The 22,143-nt window shown below is 43.1% G+C and overlaps 1 protein-coding gene across 3 annotated transcripts in view; it reads right to left on the bottom strand.

Annotated features, from left to right (window-relative positions):
- gpc3 (glypican 3) overlaps positions 1-22,143 on the bottom strand; it is a 262,295-nt gene that overhangs the window by 222,575 nt on the left and 17,577 nt on the right. For all 3 annotated transcript variants that reach the window (XM_054738126.2, XM_070550394.1, XM_015950414.3), the window contains exon 2: positions 13,904-14,065. In XM_054738126.2, the coding sequence (XP_054594101.2) occupies positions 13,904-14,065 (162 nt within the window). The remainder of the gene's footprint in view (positions 1-13,903; positions 14,066-22,143) is intronic.

Here is a 22,143-nt window from a genome sequence, read left to right as displayed (position 1 = left end):
AGCAGCCACAGAGTCGTGCTGGTTTGAGCGTGTTGCTGTTCGCTGGAGTTATATCGGCTCTGTCTGGAAGTTAGTTAGAACACTTTTTCTTTCAGTCGTGAACACATTACTGAGCGGCTAGAATCTCCGTTTCTGGGCTTCAACGTCAGAAAATAGCTGAGTAAACTCGGCGCTGAGTGAGAGGAGTGTTTAGTTTGTCCGAGACAGCGGAGCTGCAGACACCGGCAGCAGACGCTGAAGAAAACACAAAGGAGGGGGCGCGTCGGCTCCGCGCTGACGCCGCAAAGCATCATGGGAGTTGAAGTCTTTGCGGTAAAATCGGCCAGCGGGCCAGTTTTAATATTATTTTGATATTTATCTCGCGGGCCACATAAAAATGCTCCGCGGGCCGCATCTGGCCCGCGGGCCTTGAGTCTGACATATGTGATGTAGACACTCAAATTAGAAAATCAACCACCTGTCAGTGTTTAAAAAGGAATCAAATTCCAAACTTGGCTGAGGTTATCGTGAAGTTGAGGGAAAAGTTGATATGAACTTCGAATCATCGTTTTGTGAGTAATAAAGATGGTATAGCTCAGACTGCATAAAAGGGACATTTTATGCAAATTTCTTATTTTTTTGTCATCCTTTAATGTTGCCACGTGAGTCTCTACTACCTCTTTAAACAGAATTAAAAACATCTATCTGATTTCTGTCAGTGTTACAAATAAATTCCCTTATTGTGATGCCTCAATAAGGGAAATACGAATAGGAGTCCCCCTAACCTGTCGGCGCTGAAGAAGCAGCGGCTCTACTACGAGCTCCTCCCAGACATCAGAGCTTCTTACCTCATAGGAGCCAATCGTGGGGTGGGTGGGCGTGGACAGCACAGCTCTGAATCAGTACTGAAACTGTCCAGAACAAAGGCGAGGTTGGTTTATAGCTGCGATTCCATTATAGGATTTCCAGAATATTTCTGTGGGCGGTGACACGGAAAACATGAAGGCTCTGTCTTTTCAGCCGTTATCTCCGTACAAAATCAGCCGTTTAAGGAATTTGCTAAGATGTCAGCAGACCACGACCATTTCAGCAGTGAGTGACGCCACTGGTCGGCACCAAAAGCCACTCTCAGCCATAGACATTAATACCAATAAAGACGTTTTATTCAGTTAGAATGCACCATATTTTACGCTGTTGGGGGATGCGTTAGGAGAGCGACTGTGTGACATAAAAAGACCAGGAGAATCACCAGCTTTTATGGCGCTCTGTAGGAGACGTCAATGGGATGTAAATCATGGTGTCGAGGGTGATTTACACCGTAGTTTTTGCCTTTTGGAGTTCAGAAATGACAATTTAAGGCAGCGTCAACTCTGCTTATTGTCTTCTCCTTCCATTCTTCTTCATTAGCAATCTTTCCAATTTTACAAATGCTGGTTGTTTGGCAACATCCTCTGATTGATCGATCGATCGATCGGTCGGTCGGTCGGTTGATGATCGATCAAGATCAACAGTACTTACCCCAGTTCAGGTAATTGGTTGCTTTCTGAAATGGCCCAGAAAAAGGTCCGTTTGGACCGGCCTGGTAAAATGGAGACACACGTACGCCATGACGGTGTGTGCCTGTAAGGGTAAACGGGCCTAATGTGACAGTGTTTGAGGAGTTGGCACCAATCCACACATTACTGTCATCTATCAGTCAGAAGGTCTTAGATCTAGTTCACCAGCAGGGTGATTAGGCTGGGTTTGGGTTTAGTTTCTGCTATTGATGTTATTAACTGTGTAAAGATGATGGGCTTATGATCTGACTAATGCAAATTGAAATGAAATGCAATCTCTTATCTGAGAGGATGCTGCGGTTTATCCATTATGTCGTCTTTTCCTGCTACAGGGATTAGCTCAGGCTCATTAGCTTGTCAAATGGCATTGAAACACACATTAGGGGCCACACATTACTCAACACAGGCAATGCCCTACCCAGTGTGTTTGCAGTTATTGACCACGAAGAAGCCTAATGCTAAGAATGCCTGTCTTCCAAGCACTTTAGAGACAAAGTCTGGCGGTCATTTACTTTTCTGTTGTTTGGAGAAGTTGACTTCAAACAGGTGGAAACCTCTGGTGTGTTGTAAGGCTTGGGAAAGTGGAGCGGGGCAGGTGGAGCTGACAGGAGACAGGAGGAGAGGGGCGGGAGGAAGGAGGATAGCGAGAGAACGCAGAGATGTGAGATAGAGGAGTAAAGAAGGGGAAGGCCTTTGATCTCTGGCAGAAGTTGTAGCTGAAGAAAAGAGATGGATCGCAGCAGGGACGATTACAAACAAGGCATGCCTCGATTCCCAACAGCAGCACGAAAGCAAGGAGAAGAGACGGACGGGCAGACAGAAATGCTGAGCAGATGGAGAAAGACAGGACAGGGCCACAGAAAAGGAAGATGAAGGAGAAAGAGAAAACAAAGAGGCTAAAAATGATGAAGACCAGGATGTTAAAAAGGATTTCAGAGCAGGGCTGTTCGGGGAGTTCTCTCAAGCCCGATGCTAAAGCAATTAGTATCGAGCCCCTTCTTAGAGAGTGAAGCCAAACCACAGCGGCACTCTCTAACATAGTTAGGGCGTAGCAACCAAGTCAAGCAAACCCCGCAGTCCCCATTAAACCTCAAGGTTTAATTGGCGTGTCAGTGTAGCGTTGCTTTTCACAACCCACAAGCGTGCATGCTGGAAGAAGTTGGCCCAGCCAGCGAGCACATCCCACTTCAAGAGGAAACCCCCGAGACAGTAAACAGTGCTGCTCTGGCGGATTAAAAGGGCCCGTGTCGAGTGGTATCAAAAGCTCAATGTTACACGCAAAGGCAATATTTGAGAACAACAGTTGGTAATAACACCCCAGACAATGACACGCTGTGCACATCTTTGTTATACAGAACCGAAACAGGCAAGTAAGGGTTGGAATGTAACATGTATGTTGTGCAACTCTGTGTTTATTAGAGATGATGAAACGTGTGATTTTTGCTGAGTAACGGTTACTAAATGAATTAGCTCACTCAGTAATTTTAGCATTTCATCAAGAAAACTATGAGATTAGTCTGCTAATGCTAGTGCTTTTTAGCTAGCCAGCTTCCTGTCTCAGAAGGCATGAGACCATGTTAATAAGCAGAGCTCTCAAGCCTCACGCAATGAGCATGAAAGTCACGCATTTTCCTGTTTCACACGCACTCACGCAGAAAATAACAAAGCCCATGTTGAACAGGTTACGAGTGATCAGTTACCTGCACTCTGCACTTAACAGCGTTGTTCAGAGCTCAGCCTAAGCCCCGCCCTCTGTGTAGCTGTCAGCCTGGCATGCAGCCGAAGATGCGGAACACTCCTCCTTATGAGAGTTTGTGCTAGGTGGTTATTATTATTTGTGGTTATTTGTAGCAAGGTGGATGTAAATTAAAACGTAAACAAAAAAGTTGGGAAAAGAGAGCGAGGTAGAGCGGCCGCAGCGGCCGAACCATAGAAGATCTTTTACTCCTCCATCCCCAGAAATCTCACTCTGAACTTTTCTTTTAACTTGAGAGCTCGTCTGCTAATAAGTGAAAGGGACAGTTCAGATCTCTCGAAGCATGCATTGACATACCTGTTGCAGGTAACTCTCTACACAACCTCAGTTTAGTGAAAAGGAATGACATCTGACAATAGCTAACAGCTACTTGTTGTTTTGAATTAAAATACACAGTAGTTTAAACAGTGGCTGCATGGTCATGCATTTTGCTGTACTGTTGCCTGCCAGAAGGTTGAATGTTTGAATTCAAACTGAGGCTATTCTGCATGGAATTAGCATGTTCTCCCCAAGCTCAGTGTGTCCCTTACATAGGCGTAGCCGTGGCGGGCCGCCACGGCTGAAATCCCAGCGCCACGCCTACAAGATCCCGTTTAATAGATTAAAAAATATATATATTTTGCGCTGTTTCCCGAAGAAGCAGCGGGAACTACTCTGTTGATGTTTGTGATCACAGCCGGCAGGTGGCAAAGAGGAGGGAGCAGGGCAGGGTGGTTACAGCTAGGGATGAGCATTTTTGACGAATACGAGCATGAAACGAGTGAAACTCGTAAATATCTGTAATCGTGCTGAAGGAAAATCCTCATTGGGTAACTGACTGCCTTCACGCTCTGTGATTGGCCAGTCACATGGAGCGCCCGCCCCTCCCTACACACAAACACTGCAGTTCGGCCCACGCACACACACAGACAGTAACGGATCTAGCTGTGATTGCTTCACTGTTTCTCACGTTTCTTCAGTGCTCCCTAGGTTTTCTTCAGCTCGCCTCTTTTTCGGTTGAATATTTAAAGTTACTTTTTTCGTAACGTACGTGGTGCATTTGACAAGACAGAGCTGAAAACGGCTCGTGCTGCGTCGGTCACTGCCTCCGCTCCGGTCGGGTTTTTTTATTATTATTTTAACTCTCTCCCTCTACCTCTCTATCTCTCTCTCTCTCTCTCTCACACACACACACACACACACACACACACACAAACACACACACACACACACACACACACACACACACACACACCTTAATCAACATTGTCTAGTTTAATTGTGTGTGGGGAAAATGCCAACAACTTTAGGAAAAAAATCAGTTTAATCAAATTAAAATAAAATAAAATTTAAAGTTGTCTCTGGTTCTAGTATTTCATATTTCCTAGTTCCTTCTGCATGAGTTCAGATGTATTACTTCATGCACTTGAATATTAAAGGGGCATTATGGAAGTGTGACAGCCAAAACATGTATAGAAATAATAAATGTCTTCTTCATACATTCTCCTGCAATGCCCTGGTCCTGTAGAATGAGCCCTGGCATTTTTACTGTGATTGCCTGTTTTTCTGTAAAATCACAGAAAAAGAGAGCTGCTCGGGTCGAGCAGGCTGCTTCATGCGCGTTCACGCTCAGGCATCGCCCGTAGCATTTGCTATCCGTAGCTTTAGCAGCAGAGAGAGAGGCAGTGCCACTTTGTCACTGTTCCTAACGCCTAGTGACAAAGCTAGCTACATTTCTGAGGACCCTTAGCTACTTTCTGTAGAACTTTCTTCTAGATATTTCCTGCTAATTAGCAACAAAATAGCCATTTTCACTCCGAACCGTTCTTTGAACGTTGTTTCAGCTGTCATCAAGGATATAAATGTTACAGATACAAAGGACGTCACTGGCGCTGTAGCTCACCTAGTAAGATGTCTGACACTCATGCAGAAGACCTGGGTTTGATTCTGGATGTGAACATGGTTCATTTAGAGTTTCTTTTTTACATTAATGGTATATTTTTTTTACAGTAAGATGCCCAAATTTTTATTTGAGACTCGCCGAACGGCATTGAATTCACAGATAAAAAAGATGTGGGTTCAACTTTCATTTTGGAACAATTTTTCAAGCAAGGGAAGGGAATGATCTGAGCATGCAGGAGGACTGACCCATCATAAACCTTTGTCGGCTGTGCTGAAGAGAAAGGTACAGAACCACATTATTTAATTAATTAGCTGTGTGTTCTCCTGTCCTCTGTCCTCTGGGCCACACACACACACACACACACACACACACACACACACACACACTCACACTCACACACACAAGGGACTGTCTCAGCTGTTATTTTCGTTAAGGAGTGTGCACGTACAGCATGCGAGCCTCGTGCACGAGCCTACTATTGAAGCTGCCATTACGCTTTTGGCCTGAGGGGGCAATCACGAGCATAAAAATTCAAAACTCTGTAAAGTCCCTTTAATGTTCTGGTTTTACTGAAAAACTTGTTCTGTAATAGTTCCTTTACTATTGTGATCCAAAATATTAAATCTCAGTTCTGAGGCTGCTCTGTAAGTAGTTTTCAAATAAACAACACACATAGCAACTTCTGATCGATCCATATCAATTTCAGATTTAAAATAAAGTATTGATGTAAACCACACCCACTAATTTCCAAATAATAAATAAGAGGTGCATTCATCTGTGTATCTCCTTTGATCCGCATTAGTGATGTTTTCAGCACCAGAACAACGAAGCAAAGAAACAGATTCCTGTGTTTGTTAGTAGGGTTGTCACGGTAACCGGTATAGCGGTAAACCCCGGTAAAAAAGTTGACAATAAAAATAACCGTCCAGTTTTTAAAAAACTAAATTATCTCGGTGGGTTTACCGTGGCCGCGGTTTCGGCGCGGTGACCCTTACCAGCCACCGTCGCTTCAGCTGAAGTTCCCGCGGCGCGCACACGCACTTTTTAGTTTGCAACGGCACCAAAACTTTGAAGCTGAAATAATGGCCGAAGGAGGAGACAGCAGCGCCCAGGACATCCATCAGCCCTCAAAGAAGACTAAATCGGAAGTATGGGCATATTTTGGATTTCTGAAAAATGCTGAGGGACAGTTAATAGAAGACGGCTATCCCGTTTTCAGAACATGCAGGAAACAAGTGTCTGCAGAAGGCAGCAACACTTCGAATCTAACGGCACATCTGCGTGACCATCACCCACGTCTCTACAGCCAGTGCAAGGTAAGTTAACATTAGCATTTTAGCTGAAATGCATGACGTGAGGACTTTTGGTTGAGGGAGAATGCAACGAGTCACTATATACTGCAGCCGCAGCGTCCTCTGGCAGCATTTAAACCGTGTCACGGACACCCTGTTGCTGGATGAAGCATCTTATTTGTTGATGATGAAGAGAAATATACAATTAGTTCCTTGTCATTGATTTGTTTACTTATTCAATGCCATTTATACTTGAACGTTTGGATTTGATTACATAGTGTAGTAGTTATTTTAGTCATTTGTTTAAAGTGGCTATTTATTTTAAATACATATTTTTTAAGGTTGACTTGTACAGTGCTCAAGTCAAGTGTGGACTGGAGTTTTAGATTTTCATTTTGATAATGAAGAAAACAAGTATATGAGAAAACAAGTGGTGCTTCTTTGATTTGTTTACATATTGTTTATGTTTTGAATGTTTGGATTTGTATAATTTAAACCTGCACTGTAACATGTTCCAGAAAAATAAGCTATTTGTTCCTTTACTTGTGAAAAGTTGCACTTTTGCTAAGGTTTTGTGTTATTTTAGGTTTAATAAACACTGTTAAACCTTTTCAGAACTATTTCAGTTTGTGTAGAACAGGACTATCAATGCTTTCTGAACATATGCAACACCGTTTAAAAAATACCGCGATAATACCGAAAACTGTGATAATTTTGGTCACAATAACCGTGAGGTTAAATTTTCATACCGTGACAACCCTATTTGTTAGTAATTTTATTTATTAGGTGCATCTTACCTGTTCTATTTTTCTCTGAAATGAGATCAGATCAGTGCTTCTATGGGTTGTCTCCTCTCTGCACTAGAAAAGTTTACTTTATTATAATGTTCACTGTAATGCATCTTAATGTTCTTAATAAATAAATTAAATCAAAGATATTGGTCAGTAATGCCAAATATGTAAATTTGTGTTTCAGTCATTTTTATTCTGGCTTAAAAATACTTCATTAAGTCTACTAAGCAGCGGTGTAGAAGGTTTTTAATAGGGCCAGCCCAGTAATGGTCTTGGACCACAATAAAGGGGGCAGAAAGTCAAATAAAAGGGGGCAGAAGGAGATGTTTTTCCAAACGCCAAGAAAAATTAAATGCCAGATCCAGCCTGCAAAGTGTGTCACTGAGAGTTTAAAACAGAAATTATTCTTGTGCAAATATTGGTGTATTCACCTTTAATACTGGTTATTAAAATGCAGCAGTTGCTGGACTGGTGCAGTTCAGAGTGGAGTGCATCAAATAAAACAATATTAACATAAAGGTGAGACGTGTCATAAACTGTTTACCCTAATTAAAAGTAACAAAAAGGGATAAAACTGTTTTTTAAACAAATTAAAGAATACAAAAAAAATTTAAAAAGCTAAAGCAAAGTGCAAAACCTCCAAAGTGAAGCTCAGTACCTGAGTAGATGTATGCTACGTCTAAACTTTCGCTACTGCTCATCCTGCAGAGGCAGACTCCGCTGCAGCATAAATCAAACCTTCTCTGTTCCGGGGATTTAGCATCGCTAGGCAGAATCAAACAATGTAGATGAAACAAATCCAACAGAAAAGCTTTATGTGTTTTCTGGTTATTTAAAATATGCATTAAGAGTGATTTCATAATGTTTAGCTAAAAGATAATACTGCTTTAACTTCTTACTTCTACCAAATAAACATGCATTTTATGATAATTAGCCTTAGTTTACAGTTCACTTTTATGTCTGTTTTTAATTAAATTCACTTGCATTGAGATTATCAATCACCTCTGAATAATCTAGATACCATCTGGGAATTGATCAGCTCTTCCGCTTCGTCAACACAACACACGTAAGAGGAAGAGGTTTTTAGGCAAATGTCTGATTTATTGATAAAAGATGAAGGAGATTGGAAAACGGATAAATCACTGGTTGGTTGGTAAATTGTTCTGATAAACTATGATTACAATCAGTCGGTTAAATTAAACATGTGACCTAGTGGAGTAGAAAGAGTGAAAGAAACTATGGTCGCCTCCATAATGAATAAATAAAAACATTAGCATAATTTTTTTGTGATATTTGGTTTTTAACTGGAAATGGAAAAAGCCTGGGTGTTTCTCAGTGGCAAGGCGCCTGGCCGCAGGTGCCTTGCTTACGAGGACACTGTCCTTCCTTGGTCAAAGAAAATGGTTAAATGGAACAGACTAGCATCACGTGACCGCGGCTTCCATAACGTCACGTGACACGGAAAATAACGTTAAATTTTATACATATAAGTTTCAATATAAATATATAACGAGGCTTTTACTTTTAAAATTGTGTATGTATTGGTTAAATTAAATATGTAAGCAAGTTACTACCTGCTAGCCACCGAAGCTGCAACTACTAACCAACTAACAAACCATAGCTAACTTCTTTGGATATAAAAAAGTTAAAAAAAAAAAACATTTCAGATATCAACTCTATCTAGCTACAATTAGTTGATTTACATTTAAACTTGAAATTTGCCCCCGAAGTAGCTGCCGGCCATCCTTTTGAAAATACTGCGGTGTATTCTGGGAAATTTTTGACCAAGGCTAGGCTACAAGACACCTCCTGTGTATCCTTGCTCAGCTAGCTAAACGGCTAACAAACGGAGAACAGACGCCTGGGTAGAACATGAACACTGGAATACGTCTTGGCGGTTCTTGATGATGTATCTCCTAGGCAACCGGGGCGGGGCCAAGACATCAAGGCAAGGGTGTTTCTCAATGGCAAGGCGCCTAGCCTTGCGAGGCGATGTCTTGCGAGGCCAGGCGCCTCGCTTACGAGGACACTGTCCTACCTTGGTCAAAGAAAACGGTTAAATGGAACAGACCTGCATCACGTGACCATGGCTTCCATGGCAGTCACAACACGGTAGATAACGTTATATTTTATACGTATTAGTTTCAATATAAAGATATAACAAGCCTTTTGCGTTTTAAATTGTGTATATGTTTATTAAATTAAAAATATAAGTGAGTTACTACTCACTAGCCACCGAAGCTGCAACTACTAAGCAATTAACCAACCATAGATAACTTCTTTGGATTGAAAAACCATTTTAAACTAGTTGGCTTACTTTTAAACTTGAAATTTTGCCCCCGAAGTAGCTGCCGGCTTCTCATCCGCCATCCTTTTGAAAATACTGCGGCGTATTCTGGGTAATTTTTGACCAAGGCTAGGCTACAAAACACCTCCCGTGTATCCTTGCTCAGCTAGCTGAACGGCTAACAAACGGAGAACACACGCCTCGGTAGAACATGAACATTGGAATACGTCTTGGCGGCTCCTGATGACGTATCTCCTAGGCAACCGGGATGGGGCCAAGACATCAAGGCGAGGATCCTTGGCACTGAGAAACACCCAAGGTTCTCCTGTGACACATATGTTAACTCCTGCCAGCTGACATTTTTAACATTATTAACAACAGCCTATCCACTGGTGTTGTACCCCGTGCTTTTAAACATGCAGTAGTTCAACCCGTTCTGAAGAAGCCTGGCCTTGACACCTCTGTTATGAGTAATTTTCGCCCGATCTCCAAGCTTCCATTTTTATCAAAACTGTTAGAGCGTGCTGTTTTTAACCAAATTATGTCTCATCTAGATGATCATGGTTTAATGGATCCCTTCCAGTCAGGCTTCCGATCCCTCCATAGCACCGAGTCAGCTCATCTTCGTGTTTTTAATGACATTTTATTAACCCTTGACTCTGGTTCTAATGTATTGCTGGTTTTATTGGATCTGTCGGCTGCTTTCGATACGGTTGATCATGCTATTCTGCTGACTCGGCTGAACCAGCTGGTCGGCATCCAGGGGACTGCCTTAGACTGGTTTAGGTCCTACTTCTGTGACCGCACCTTTAATGTTATGATGGGTAGTGCTGCCTCCCCCTCTGCGGCTTTGACTTGTGGTGTTCCTCAGGGCTCTATTCTTGGACCCCTTTTATTTAATTTATATATTTTGCCCCTGGGTGACATTTTTAAAAAACACCACATTGATTACCATTTTTATGCAGACGATTGCCAATTATATGCCTCTGTGAAGCCTAATGACTCCTTACTGCCCCTTGTTGAATGCTGTAATGATGTGAAGAGCTGGCTGTCAGAAAACTTTCTTTTGCTGAACGACGCTAAGACAGAGGCCATCATTTTCAGCCCTGGTACTTCTCAAAGTCCCCAACTGACCCTTCCATTTATCACAAGTGGGTTGAAAAACCGTGTCACAAACTTAGGGGTTGTGATGGACGCTAAACTAAAAATGGACATTCATGTCAACCAGGTAGTTAAGACCTGTTATTACCACCTGAGGCGTCTCTCTAAAGTTAAGCCCATTTTAAAAAGGCATCATCTTCATTCAGTTGTCCATGCATTTATTACTTCCCGTCTCGACTACTCTAACTCAGTGCTATACGGTATCTCCTCCTCCACTCTCGCTCGACTTCAGCTAGTGCAGAACGCAGCAGCTCGCTTCTTGACTGGCACCAGGCAGCGGGAACACATCACACCGGTTTTAGCAAATCTTCATTGGCTCCCCATCCATCTCCGGATAGAGTTTAAGATCCTGGTTTTTGTGTTTAAATCCCTAAATAACTTAGCACCTGGCTACTTGTCTGAGCTCATTCACCCATATGTCCCTACAAGATCCCTCCGATCAGCTGACCAACACCTCCTACATGTCCCTAGCTCTCGCTGTAAGTCCCGCGGGGAGCGCGCCTTTTCAGTTTGTGCACCGAAGCTCTGGAACCACTTGCCCCTCCCGATCAGACTCTCTTCCTCTCTTTCCCTTTTTAAGTCTCGTTTAAAAACTCACTTTTATTCTTTGGCTTTTAATTCTGTCTAACTTATTCCCTTTCTACCTTTCCTTTTAGGGTTGGATTACTTGATTTTAATGGATTTAGTTTTTATTTTTGATTGTTTTTATTGTGTGTTTTGTTCAGCACTTTGGTCGGCTCTCATGCCGTGTTTAAATGTGCTATATAAATAAAATTGGTATGGTATGGTATTTTATTTATCTTTGTTTGTTTGTGTACTTCCTGTAAAGTCTTCGTCTGTTGACGGTCCCGTTATTTTTCTTGAAGTGACACCTACTGCTCATGAGGGGAACTGCAGGAGCTCAGTGCCGCTCATTTTAGAGACAAACTGTCATGCTGACTGTACGCCTAGTTAAGTCAAAACTTCAGAATTCTGATTTTAATCTCAGAATTCTGACTTTATTTCTCAGAATTCTGACTTTTTTTCTCAGAATTCAGACTTTATTTCTCAGATTTCAGACTTTATTTCTCAGATTTCAGACTTTATTTCTCAGAATTCTGACTTTATTTCTCAGAAATCTGACGTTTTTCTCAGAAATCTGACTTTATTTCTCAGATTTCAGACTTTTTTCTCAGAATTATGACTTATTTTTCTCAGAATTCTGACATTTTTCTCGGAATTCTGACTTTTTTTCTCAGAATACAGACTTTTTTTTCTCCAAATTCTGACTGTTTCTCAGAATTCTGACTGTATTTTCGGAATTTTGACTTTAATCTTACAATCTGACTTTTTTCTCAGAATTCTGACTTTTTTCTCAGAATTCTGACCTCATTTCTCGGAATTCTGACTTTATTTCTCGGAATTCTGACTTTTTTCTCAGAATTCTGACTTCATTTCTCGGAATTCTGACTTTATTTCTCGGAATTCTGACTTTTTCCCAGAATTCAGACTGTTTTCTCGGAACTGTGACTTTAATCGTAGAATTCTGACATTTTTCTCATAATTCTGACTTTTTTCCCAGAATTCAGACTGTTTTCTCGGAACTGTGACTCTAATCGTAGAATTCTGACTTTTTTCTCAGATTTCTGACAGTTTCTCAGAATTCTGACTTCATTTCTCGGAATTCTGACTTTATTTCTCGGAATTCTGACTTTTTTCTCAGAATTCTGACTTTGTTTCTCAGAATTCTGACTTTTTTCTCAGAATTCTGATTTTAATCTTTGAAATCTGACTTTTTTCTCAGAATTCAGACTTTAATTTCAGAATTATGACTTTCATCTCAGAATTCAGACTTTAATTTCAGAATTATGACTTCAATCTCAGAATTATTACTTTAATCTTAGAATTCTGACATTTTTCTCAGTAACAACAGATGGAAGTTTGCAGATGGATCCTGGAAGTAAGAGTAAAGTATTTGGCGGCGAAGCAAAGAGCTAAACCCAGAGTAAACATCACTACGGTCTATGCTAGTTTGAGGGAGCTATCACAGACTGATGGTGACCTGGCTTTGTTGCTACTGGACTTGTAAGTAATAATATTACTATATTACATAATATAATAATAATGAATGGCAATAATATAATATATTTTGTCCAACAGTATGGCTCTTTTTAATTTGTGGTTTATTTTAGTATTAGTTGGTTAGCCCGTTGTTAGCACTAGCTACAGCAGGCTGCTGCAGGAAGCAGGAAACTGCTCAGTGTTACTTTGTTGTGAACTAAAGAGAAGATGACAAACTTTTCTTGTCAGACAGTAAAACCAAATACAGAGTGAACAAGGCCAAAAAAAGTAAAACAATCACTCACTGAATAATACAAGCAGAATTGTTTGCAGTGTTCGAATAACAGGGGAGCTCGGAGGAGCCAGGCTCACCCAAAACGGTGATGGGCTCCCCTGGAATCCCTCAGCTAACACATCCAGGAGGAGCCCAAAAAATTATCCAGCTTCAACCTATATTACATTATCTTTGTAGAGTTATAATGGAGGTGACGGATGAACTATTTGGCAAAAAAATGCTCAGTTTTCCTATTGATTAATTATCTAATGCATAATAACCTTTGATTAATAATGTATTAAAATTAATAACACATCTATTAACTGTTTATTAGTCATTTATAAGGGGAGCCTCGTTATAAAGTGTTAAACCCTTCATTGCAACAACGCTATATGCTTCCTCGTGTTTTTGACAACGAGAAGACAAACTTCATCATCTCGTCTGGCAGCTACTACATCGTTCACACTACCAACCAGACATTTTAAACACACGTTAGCCTGAACCAGACAACCAGGAGGTATCAGATCTACGTTTCCTGGACTGATGGTTGTTTCCTCTCTCTCTCTTTGTGAGCTACAGTCCTCGCTGACTGCAGCGTGCCAAACCTCAGGAGGCTGTCACTTTCCGGAGCAACACGTCTGGCGCCGACAGCCACACTACATCTAAAGTCACTCCGAGTGCACATGTCTGCCTCTCTAACATTTAGTTGCACAGCAGCTGAATGTCTGTGTGCTTTACCCCTTCACCTTAATAATACGTGACTCCCTGGAGAGGTGAGCAGCTCGTGTAAAAATCAGTAAGAACGTGAAGACTTCATCGATTTGACAAAATACTTTTTTCTTCCACTTAAAACCCCGTCTGTTTTGCATCACAGGAGCCGCTTACCCTGGAAGATGGCGGCATTCTGGATGATGAGGTGTTTGAGTTGTGCAGTGACAACCTGCAGACCAGACTCCATGTTGCTGCGCGCAGCCACCTGATAGCGCTCCTCCATCTTCTTGGAACAGCAGGTCGGGCCTTTGGTTTGGCAAACCTGCAGATCCCCACCTGGCAGGAAATCAGCAGAGACAGGGTGGAGGTCTGGATGAGCAGAGGGAAGGAGCTGCAAAGCCACTGCTGTTTTTAATTTTCAAGAGACAGAAGCCTCGGCCATCTCTCTCTCTGTCACACACACACACACACACACACACACACACATACACACACAAAAGATTTAGCAGCCTTCTCTCCAAGCTAAATGCAGAAAACAACAATTCTGCCCCCTAATTAGAGTATTATTTTAGGTACAGGCGCTGTAATCTGGCACAGCTGAAGTCAAAAATAAATCACTGCTTGAAAATGACTCATTTTGATGCACAGAAGAGCAGCACAGAGCTGTGGATCTCTCCTTGGAGATCAATTTGGTCACTAGAAACTTTTTCACCACTAAAGGCTACACATTTTACACTGTAGATAAAAAAAATTTAGTTTTCTTTTTTAGGCGCATGAATCAGAGTGAGATGCAATGCAGCCAGCAAACAGGAAAAAGCTTCATCTTGCTTTCATTATGTGTGAAATGAAAAAAAAAGCGTTCACACCTAAGAATGAAAGAACTTAAGCAGCGTTTGTGCACCTGACTGTGCACGCTGAAGGTTGTGGACACAGGTGAGAGGTAATTAAAGTCGTCTGAAAACATTTCATCTGTAAAACGTAACAAGGACGCATCGATTGGTTGGCGGAGCTGCAGAAAGCTCCATCTACGACCCTCTTTGGTGCCTTTATGGAAGAAATATGACAACAGGTTATTGTATAGACCTTTACTTTGTTGTCAGTTTTGTAAGATTATTTATTTAGAACTGCAGTTGGATTGATTAGTTCCATTTCAACTCAAAAATATTGTGAGAAGGTGCGACAGCTTGGGAGTCTTTGGCAGCGTCCACCCACATTCCAAAGCTCGGTTTTGATCCCGGTGCGTCACTGGGGAGTCCCGCCACAACAAAACAACCCAAACATCACACTTCTGTCAGCCTTTGATGTTAACGTTATCTCTGCATTCAAATGTTGATGTTTATTCTCCTCAAATAACTCAAGCCTGAGGAGTTCTGCCATGTTGTGGAGTTGCTAATGCTAACGGTTAACTTCTACTAGCCGAGACATGCGCGGCTCACTCCTGGACGCTAATCTTGAACAGCTTTCCCTGTCGTGACGCAAGATGGGTGAGTCCATGAATGTTTGTTTTCGGGGTGACATAGATCTGTCAGGCTTTTCTGGTCCGAGCGTTTCCTCGTCTATTTTCTAAACTCAGAGTGGCCAATTGTATTTCCATCATATTTAACAAGTAAAAAACGATTTCTCAGTGAACTTGGTCTTAAAGGTTCCCAAAGTCACATTAGGCATGTTTCCATTACCAGAACTTGACCCGGAGATAGGATGTCCCGGTCCTCTCAGCTGTTATGTCTCATTCAGATCCAGCCCGTTCAGAACTCGCACAGACGGGAGCGTATCACGACTGCTTTGGCAGTGAGTGATGTCACTGATCAGCCACAGAAAGCGCCCAAAGTAACATTAATAATATTAAAAGCGTTTATTTTCTGCTTCACCAGCTACTCTTCTAAGTTAGGGCATCTGCTGATGTCATTTCCTACTGATTTACAACCAATCAGCGTGAGTTAACCAGAGGTTCCTGAAAACGGCCGTTCGGACGGCCCGGTCAGGTGGAGACACGCGCATGTCGGGAGGTTCCTGTGGATCTACCCTGAAGTTCCTGTACCAAATCAAATCAAACTTTATTCATACAGCACTTTTCATTAAAATGACCCATATAACCCACATTCCCTCCCTTTGCCACACTTAAAACAATTATGACAGTTTCACCCCCCAATCCACAAAACATTACCAGGTGCACACACACACACACACATATATATATATATATACAGACACACACACACACATTCGTACACGTAACACATTAAAAGACCACAGTAAACACTAGGCTGAGCTCAGATTGGACAGGTAATGAAACACACGCCATCAAGGGAGCCATCTGCCTCGAATCTGTAGCGGAAACGCGCCATTGTTAACTCACCTACAAAGAGTGAATGTAAACGTCTGTCAGTTTTAAAAGTTGTACAAAGATGTTTGTTGCTTTTGAAACTTAGCTGTGATTGATTTACATCAGATGAAATAAAACTTTTCTGGTATCGGGCTAAACTTCAAACACAAGCTACGACCAAACGTCTCGTTTGGAGTTAGGGTGATCTGTGGAGGCTGCAGCTGCAACGTACCGTGTCGGGTTCAGTTCTTTGCAGAATCGATACTCTGAAAAGCGTCCGATTGATGGTTTTGTAAAACAAAAATCTGCAAACTTCTGAATGAGGTGCAGAAGATAAAAAGATGGAAGCAGGGAGTTTTTTCTGGGAAGTGTGTGTGGGGCAGATCGTGGTGCATGAATCAGAAAGAGTTTAAATAACTAGGATGTCAGAAGGCAGAGGAACAGCTTTTGTCATGTCGAAGGGTTTATAGTGAAAACAACCGTGACTCGGTGTGTCGGTGCACAGCTTTGTCTCTGAGATCTTCAAACACTGGAGCCTCAGAAACAAATCACAGGCAGAGACAACGCAAACAGCCGCTGCAGAGGAAGTCACGGCACCTGAGGATGCTACAGAGTGACAGGTTTGATAATTAATAAGTGAGGAATCAAAGGGAGGACAGCTTCTGCTAACTCTGCTGACACCCGTCGGTGTGTACAGTCTAACAAGGAAAAGAGGCAATAAAGCTGTCAAACACCACCTTTCGTATGCACGCTGACGGCCTTAATATCTTAAATCAATACCAGACAGGGAGCACGGACAGATACGATCACGTTAATTTCAGGGCTAAAAAATGATTAGAGCTTTCGGAGGTGGCCGGAGCAGAAAAGAGACGGGGGATTTTTGCAATTATTTCCAGCAAAACAGACAGATTCATCTGCGCGTTTGTCATCCGGTCCATGATAAATGTGTTTCATTACACGAGTTCCACCGCAGTGAGAGGAGGGAGGTGATTCCCAGAAGAGTTTCACAAATAATAAAATCGCACCGTCTAAATATAAAGTCTTTGTTGTGACTGACAGATCAGGTGGGAATAAGCTCCCTTCCTCTCCTATTTGCTTTGGGCTAATCCTCAGTTCTCCTCCTTCCCGCTGTTTTCTTTTAAACGTGCTCCGGTCTTTGTTGGGAGCTTGTTTCACTTCACCCACCCTGAGCTTAACGGCTCTGAGAACAACTCTCCATTAGCTGTTGTTGGTTAGCTAGTTGGTCATTTAGATTTTGGCGCGTGAGTCCGGATGGTCCAAACACAATGAAGGACGAAGTGAAAGGCTGGGAGCTATTTGCATGTAAATTTCCCAGCAAACCACCTCAAGGTGACACCGTAGAATTATTCCATGCTTTCAGTCGATACTCTGAAAGATGCTGGACAAATCCCACGTGCACAGCTGATGCCACTAATGCGAGCCTGGAGGCACCCGTGTGGCTTTCAAAGACTCGGCTTCACCCGACGATCCTCGGCCGCGTCTGATGCAGCCGATTTTCATTCACTTACTTTTGTTTTATTTTTAGAGGCTACTGGTGAAAAGAGCTCTTACGGTTCTGTGTGCACACAGATAAAGACGAGTCCGTCTCCTCACATCTTTAACAAGCTCGGGGACTCCGAGTCGGGGGGACGGGTGGGCAGCCGCAAATACAGCACGTTTTCCAGCGCCAATTAGAAAGCTATCGCCATGCAAGTTTAATGATAGCAGGAAAAACAAGTTGTATTAAGTTATAGAATATGCAAAAAGCTGTTCATTATGAGCATGAATATACAACAGATACCAGTGCTGGGTGGAGGCAGGCGGGAAATCTACATCTGCAGGGCCAGAAACAGTCAGAGACACTTAGCAAGGACAATACAGCACGCCTGTGTGGACTAGCAGCTGCATTGTTGTGAGGATAATTAGAGCCTCCTTCTCTGCTGTGGTCGTCTGATGAAGCAACAACCTGAAAGTTGGGTGCACGAACGTAAAAGAGCTCAATTTATACTTGTTTCTCCTGTTTTTTTTTTTTATGCACGCAAAACAACAAGGCTGTAAACACCAGCCTCCGTTCATTAACGGGAGGAAGAAGAGAGCCAACACAGTTAATGGGATGAGGAGAGCTGCAGCTTTGTGTCGCATCACGAGTCCAGAGTCCCTCAGACAGCTGAGTTTGGTCTGGTCGCTGTTAAATCCAACATGGTGTTCCCATTTACATGGCTCAGATTTATTTGAAGTGGGGTTCTATGAAAGGACTATGTGGAGTTAATAGTTCACCTGTTGCACGGTAGATTGCATTATGAATGATCTCGGGTGTTTGAAATAGATTAGTTCTGCTGATCCAGGGGTCTGAAACCTGCTGCTCTTGAGCCACAAGTGGCTGTCTGACTAAAACTGATATTGAAAAAAACTAACTCGAGTGCAGGGTGGAGCTCTCAGAGGGTTTTAAGCCCGAACGCTCCATTTTAGCTCCGACGTTCGTTATTCCTGGAAGGATTAATAGCACGATGACTAAGAGCAAGAATGCTCATGCTGCAACCCAGGAAACAGATGCGACCTCGGGGAGGGCAGCGGCTGCCACAGTCTCAACTCCTTCAGGTCCGCCGACGCCAGATTCTGTCATGTGTCGGTTGTGGATGAGACCAAAGTGCAAGTGAGAAGGACCTCTGGGAGGCAGAAAAGCAGGTTGAGGTGTTTAATTTAAAAGCCATGTCAGGACCAAGACGAGCAACATAAACATGGCAGATACGGGAGAACAACAGCGTGTGATAACAGAAGTACCAACAACAAACTATGGCACAAGCAGGCCTTAAATACAAGAGGGCACAGGAAACACAGGTGACCAGGGAAACAACAAGGGAGACAAGATACCAGTGAACAGGGCAGCAACGAGAGCGCAGGGGCCAGCAGAGTCCGGAGGCCGGCGCCGAGGACACAGGAGTGGGACCACAGGAACACAGCAGGCATAACACAGGAACCAGAAACACGGGAGGACCTTGAACCTCCACTCGGGCGCAGCCACAGGACAAGAGCTCTGGCTGAGCCTCTGGAGATGGCTGGAGCACAAAGCAGGGTGGCTGAGCAAGGGCCTCTGAGAAAGGTGGCACTAGCACAGTCCTGGCCACCGGACTAAGGACTAAGAACGCGGCCGGCCTCTCCTGTCTCCCGGCCGGGAACAGGTGGTACAGGCAGCCGCAAGCTCCCATCTCCCAAGGGGGCCAAGACGCACAGCCGTCTGGCTTTCGTGCGAGTCTGTAATTGTGCTGGTTACCTGTGGAGCTCTAATATAAATAGTTAAAATAAAAGCAAAGCCTTAAACAACTGCGATCGCAGCCGGGCGCCCTGGTCGCTTAGGTGAGGTCGTGCTCCACCACGGTTGGAGATCAGTGGGAGATTAGCTACATGCTAAACCAAGCTTACGGTTTTTTGAGCGCTTTCAGCAAAAGAAACATAGTTAAGTGACTCCAAAGTGAAGCAACATCAACTCAAAGAGCTGTGGTGTTTCTGTAATCTCTAGCACAACTACAACATAGCATGGACGCCAGGCGGCCGCACGTCTCGGCCCCCTCGGAAGACAGGAGCGTGCAACCCCCTGCATGCAGCAGCTGTTCCCAGCGGAGACACAGAAGAGACAGGGTGTCCGCTTTGCTTTGCTGCCGACGCAAGGATGGAGTGGTAGATTCGTGGATCTCTAATTGCAGTACCGTCACTGTTAAAGGGAGAGGCGCATTATCAAAACTCGGCAAACCTGCTGTGGCGACCTCGCAACTCTTTGACCGCGGTGGACTAGCGAAGCCTTAAACCCTCTGCTAGCTTACCTAGCTTAAGATTCGGTACTCAGCCAGCCCCACCGACACGTTATATTTCAACCCATCTTTGACCAAGCAGTGTTATGTTAAATGCACAGCATTTTCGCCGACTCAACTATCGAAATAAAGTACAGAAATATAATTTTACTGACCTTAACAACCAACCTTAACCTTAACATCCAAACACGAACACACAGAGGGCAGAGATAAAGTTCAGAGAGTCGTAATGGCCGAACATCTATTGAGTTGAGGCCAAGGCTGAGGCCTTTCCCTCAACTAGCTGCTATTGGTAGCTCTGAAGTGGCACTAACATTCATGGTACCTGTCAATCAAATATAATTATTGATCATTTCAAGCATTTAATTACACCTGAACGGAATAGTTACAAAACTATTCACCCCCTTCAGAGATCTATTAAACCTAAAATGTTTTTGGAACCAGGCTGTAAACATGTTTGTCTGCTTTGAAGTTAGCATTTTTAACATGGGAGTCAATGAGGATTAATGACCTGCCAGGCTGGTCCCTTAATAATAGGGAGCCTAAGTCACGCCAAGGCCGGATTATAATACAGGCAAACTGGGCACAGGCCCTGGGGCCCACAGCCACAAGGGGGCCCACGCGAGCAGCAGTCCTTTTTTTTGTGCGGCAGTCTTAACGTTGGAGAAAAAAGTTGACAAGTAATTAAACTTGCGGCCACATTTTCTAAGTCAACACATCTCTTTTAACAACGGTAGTTTTTGCATCTTTACTGCCTGCTTCAGCCCTCTCCCCCCTCCCCCTGCGCAGTGGCCGCAAACTCACTGATGCGCCTGCAGCCTCTCAGAGTTCCTGCTGCTCTAAACGTTGAAAGAATCATTTCATTTTCTGTTCCTCACTTCTGATTACCTTCAATGGTGTCTGTTTGTTGCAACCAGCAGGTACAAAAACTAACTTGTTTTTATTTGACTATTTTTCTGTCCTGTCTGTTTATTATCTTCCTGCATCTCCTCTCAATCCTGAAGAAAAACTGCTACCTGGCTTCATATTTTCACCTCATGAGTTAACTTTGAACTACAGTTCCAAAAGATATACCGACCGCAAATATAGCGGAGTGCGCGCCGCGCGCCGGCCGCACCGGTACGGAGAAGTCTCCGGAGTATGAAACAGGTGATGCGCTCGCTCCGCAGCAGAAGCGAAACACATCAGACACAAATAAAAGACAGAAAACATGAAAGGATATGAGCCGACATAAACGGCCGCGTGTTAAATTTGTTTTTGAGGTAGCGACACTTTGAGAATGTTACTGTGGCCGTGCTCAGGACGCATCGGTCTGGAGCGCGTCAACGATCAAAGCTTTGCGCCTCTCAGCTCTAAATAATCCCAGCAGAGAGTCCACATAAATAATGTAATATAAGCAGTACCAGGATCGTCTTCAGGCTAAAACATAGTCTACAGTCCATCTTCCCTAATGTGTTTGTGGCCCTGCGGATTTTTCTAACTACCAGTTACAAATTGTGAAGGGGAACGATCATTTTCACAAATGGCAAGAATAAAAAATGAACTGAGAACAACACAAACTCAACAGCACCTCAGTGCACTGTCACTGATGGCAATTGAATCTCAGCTTGTCAAGAATCTGGACTTTGATGACATTGTAAATGAATGTACTAATAGAAAGGCCAGAAAGCAGTTTTTCTGAAGGCAAGAGAGGAGACCAACAAGAGGAGACAAAAAGAGGAGTAAGGAGACAGGAGACAGGAGACAAGATGAGGAAGGAAACAGGAGACAAGAGGAGGAAGGAGACAGGAGACAAACAAAAAACATGCAGATATTTCATCTTTGCAAACTTTTCAATAACTGTATAATCTTTTAAATAATTTTGCATTACTTTCTGTTGTAGTGTGACAGTGGGATCTCTTTTACAGCAGACTCACTCGCCCCCCCCCCCCTCCCACAGATTGACAACATTTTTGTTAGTACAGACAGAAGAGAAGACAGGAGCGCTGTGAGGAAGAGAGAGACAGAAAAAGAGGAGAAAAGAGAGAGGACAGAGGAAGAAAGACATATGAGTGAGGCACAACAGGAAAATCATCAGGTATGAGCGTTTGTGATTAGGTTATAAAACTATTTTGACCTGGAAGTAAATGCTTTTGTATCAACACAAGTAAGCAATTTTTATTATTGACAATGTTATGAAATGTCTAAAACGTGCTTCTGGGTGACAGTAATGTTGGGGGAGGCCGGGTGGGATGGGGGGGTGGGCCTAAGCACATTGTGCCCAGGGGCCCCTGCAATGATAATCC

This window comes from Nothobranchius furzeri, chromosome 1 (genome assembly GCF_043380555.1).
Source record: "Nothobranchius furzeri strain GRZ-AD chromosome 1, NfurGRZ-RIMD1, whole genome shotgun sequence".
NCBI lineage: Eukaryota > Metazoa > Chordata > Actinopteri > Cyprinodontiformes > Nothobranchiidae > Nothobranchius > Nothobranchius furzeri.
Note: the sequence above shows the minus strand (reverse complement) of the source record. Positions and strands in the feature narration are given on the sequence as shown.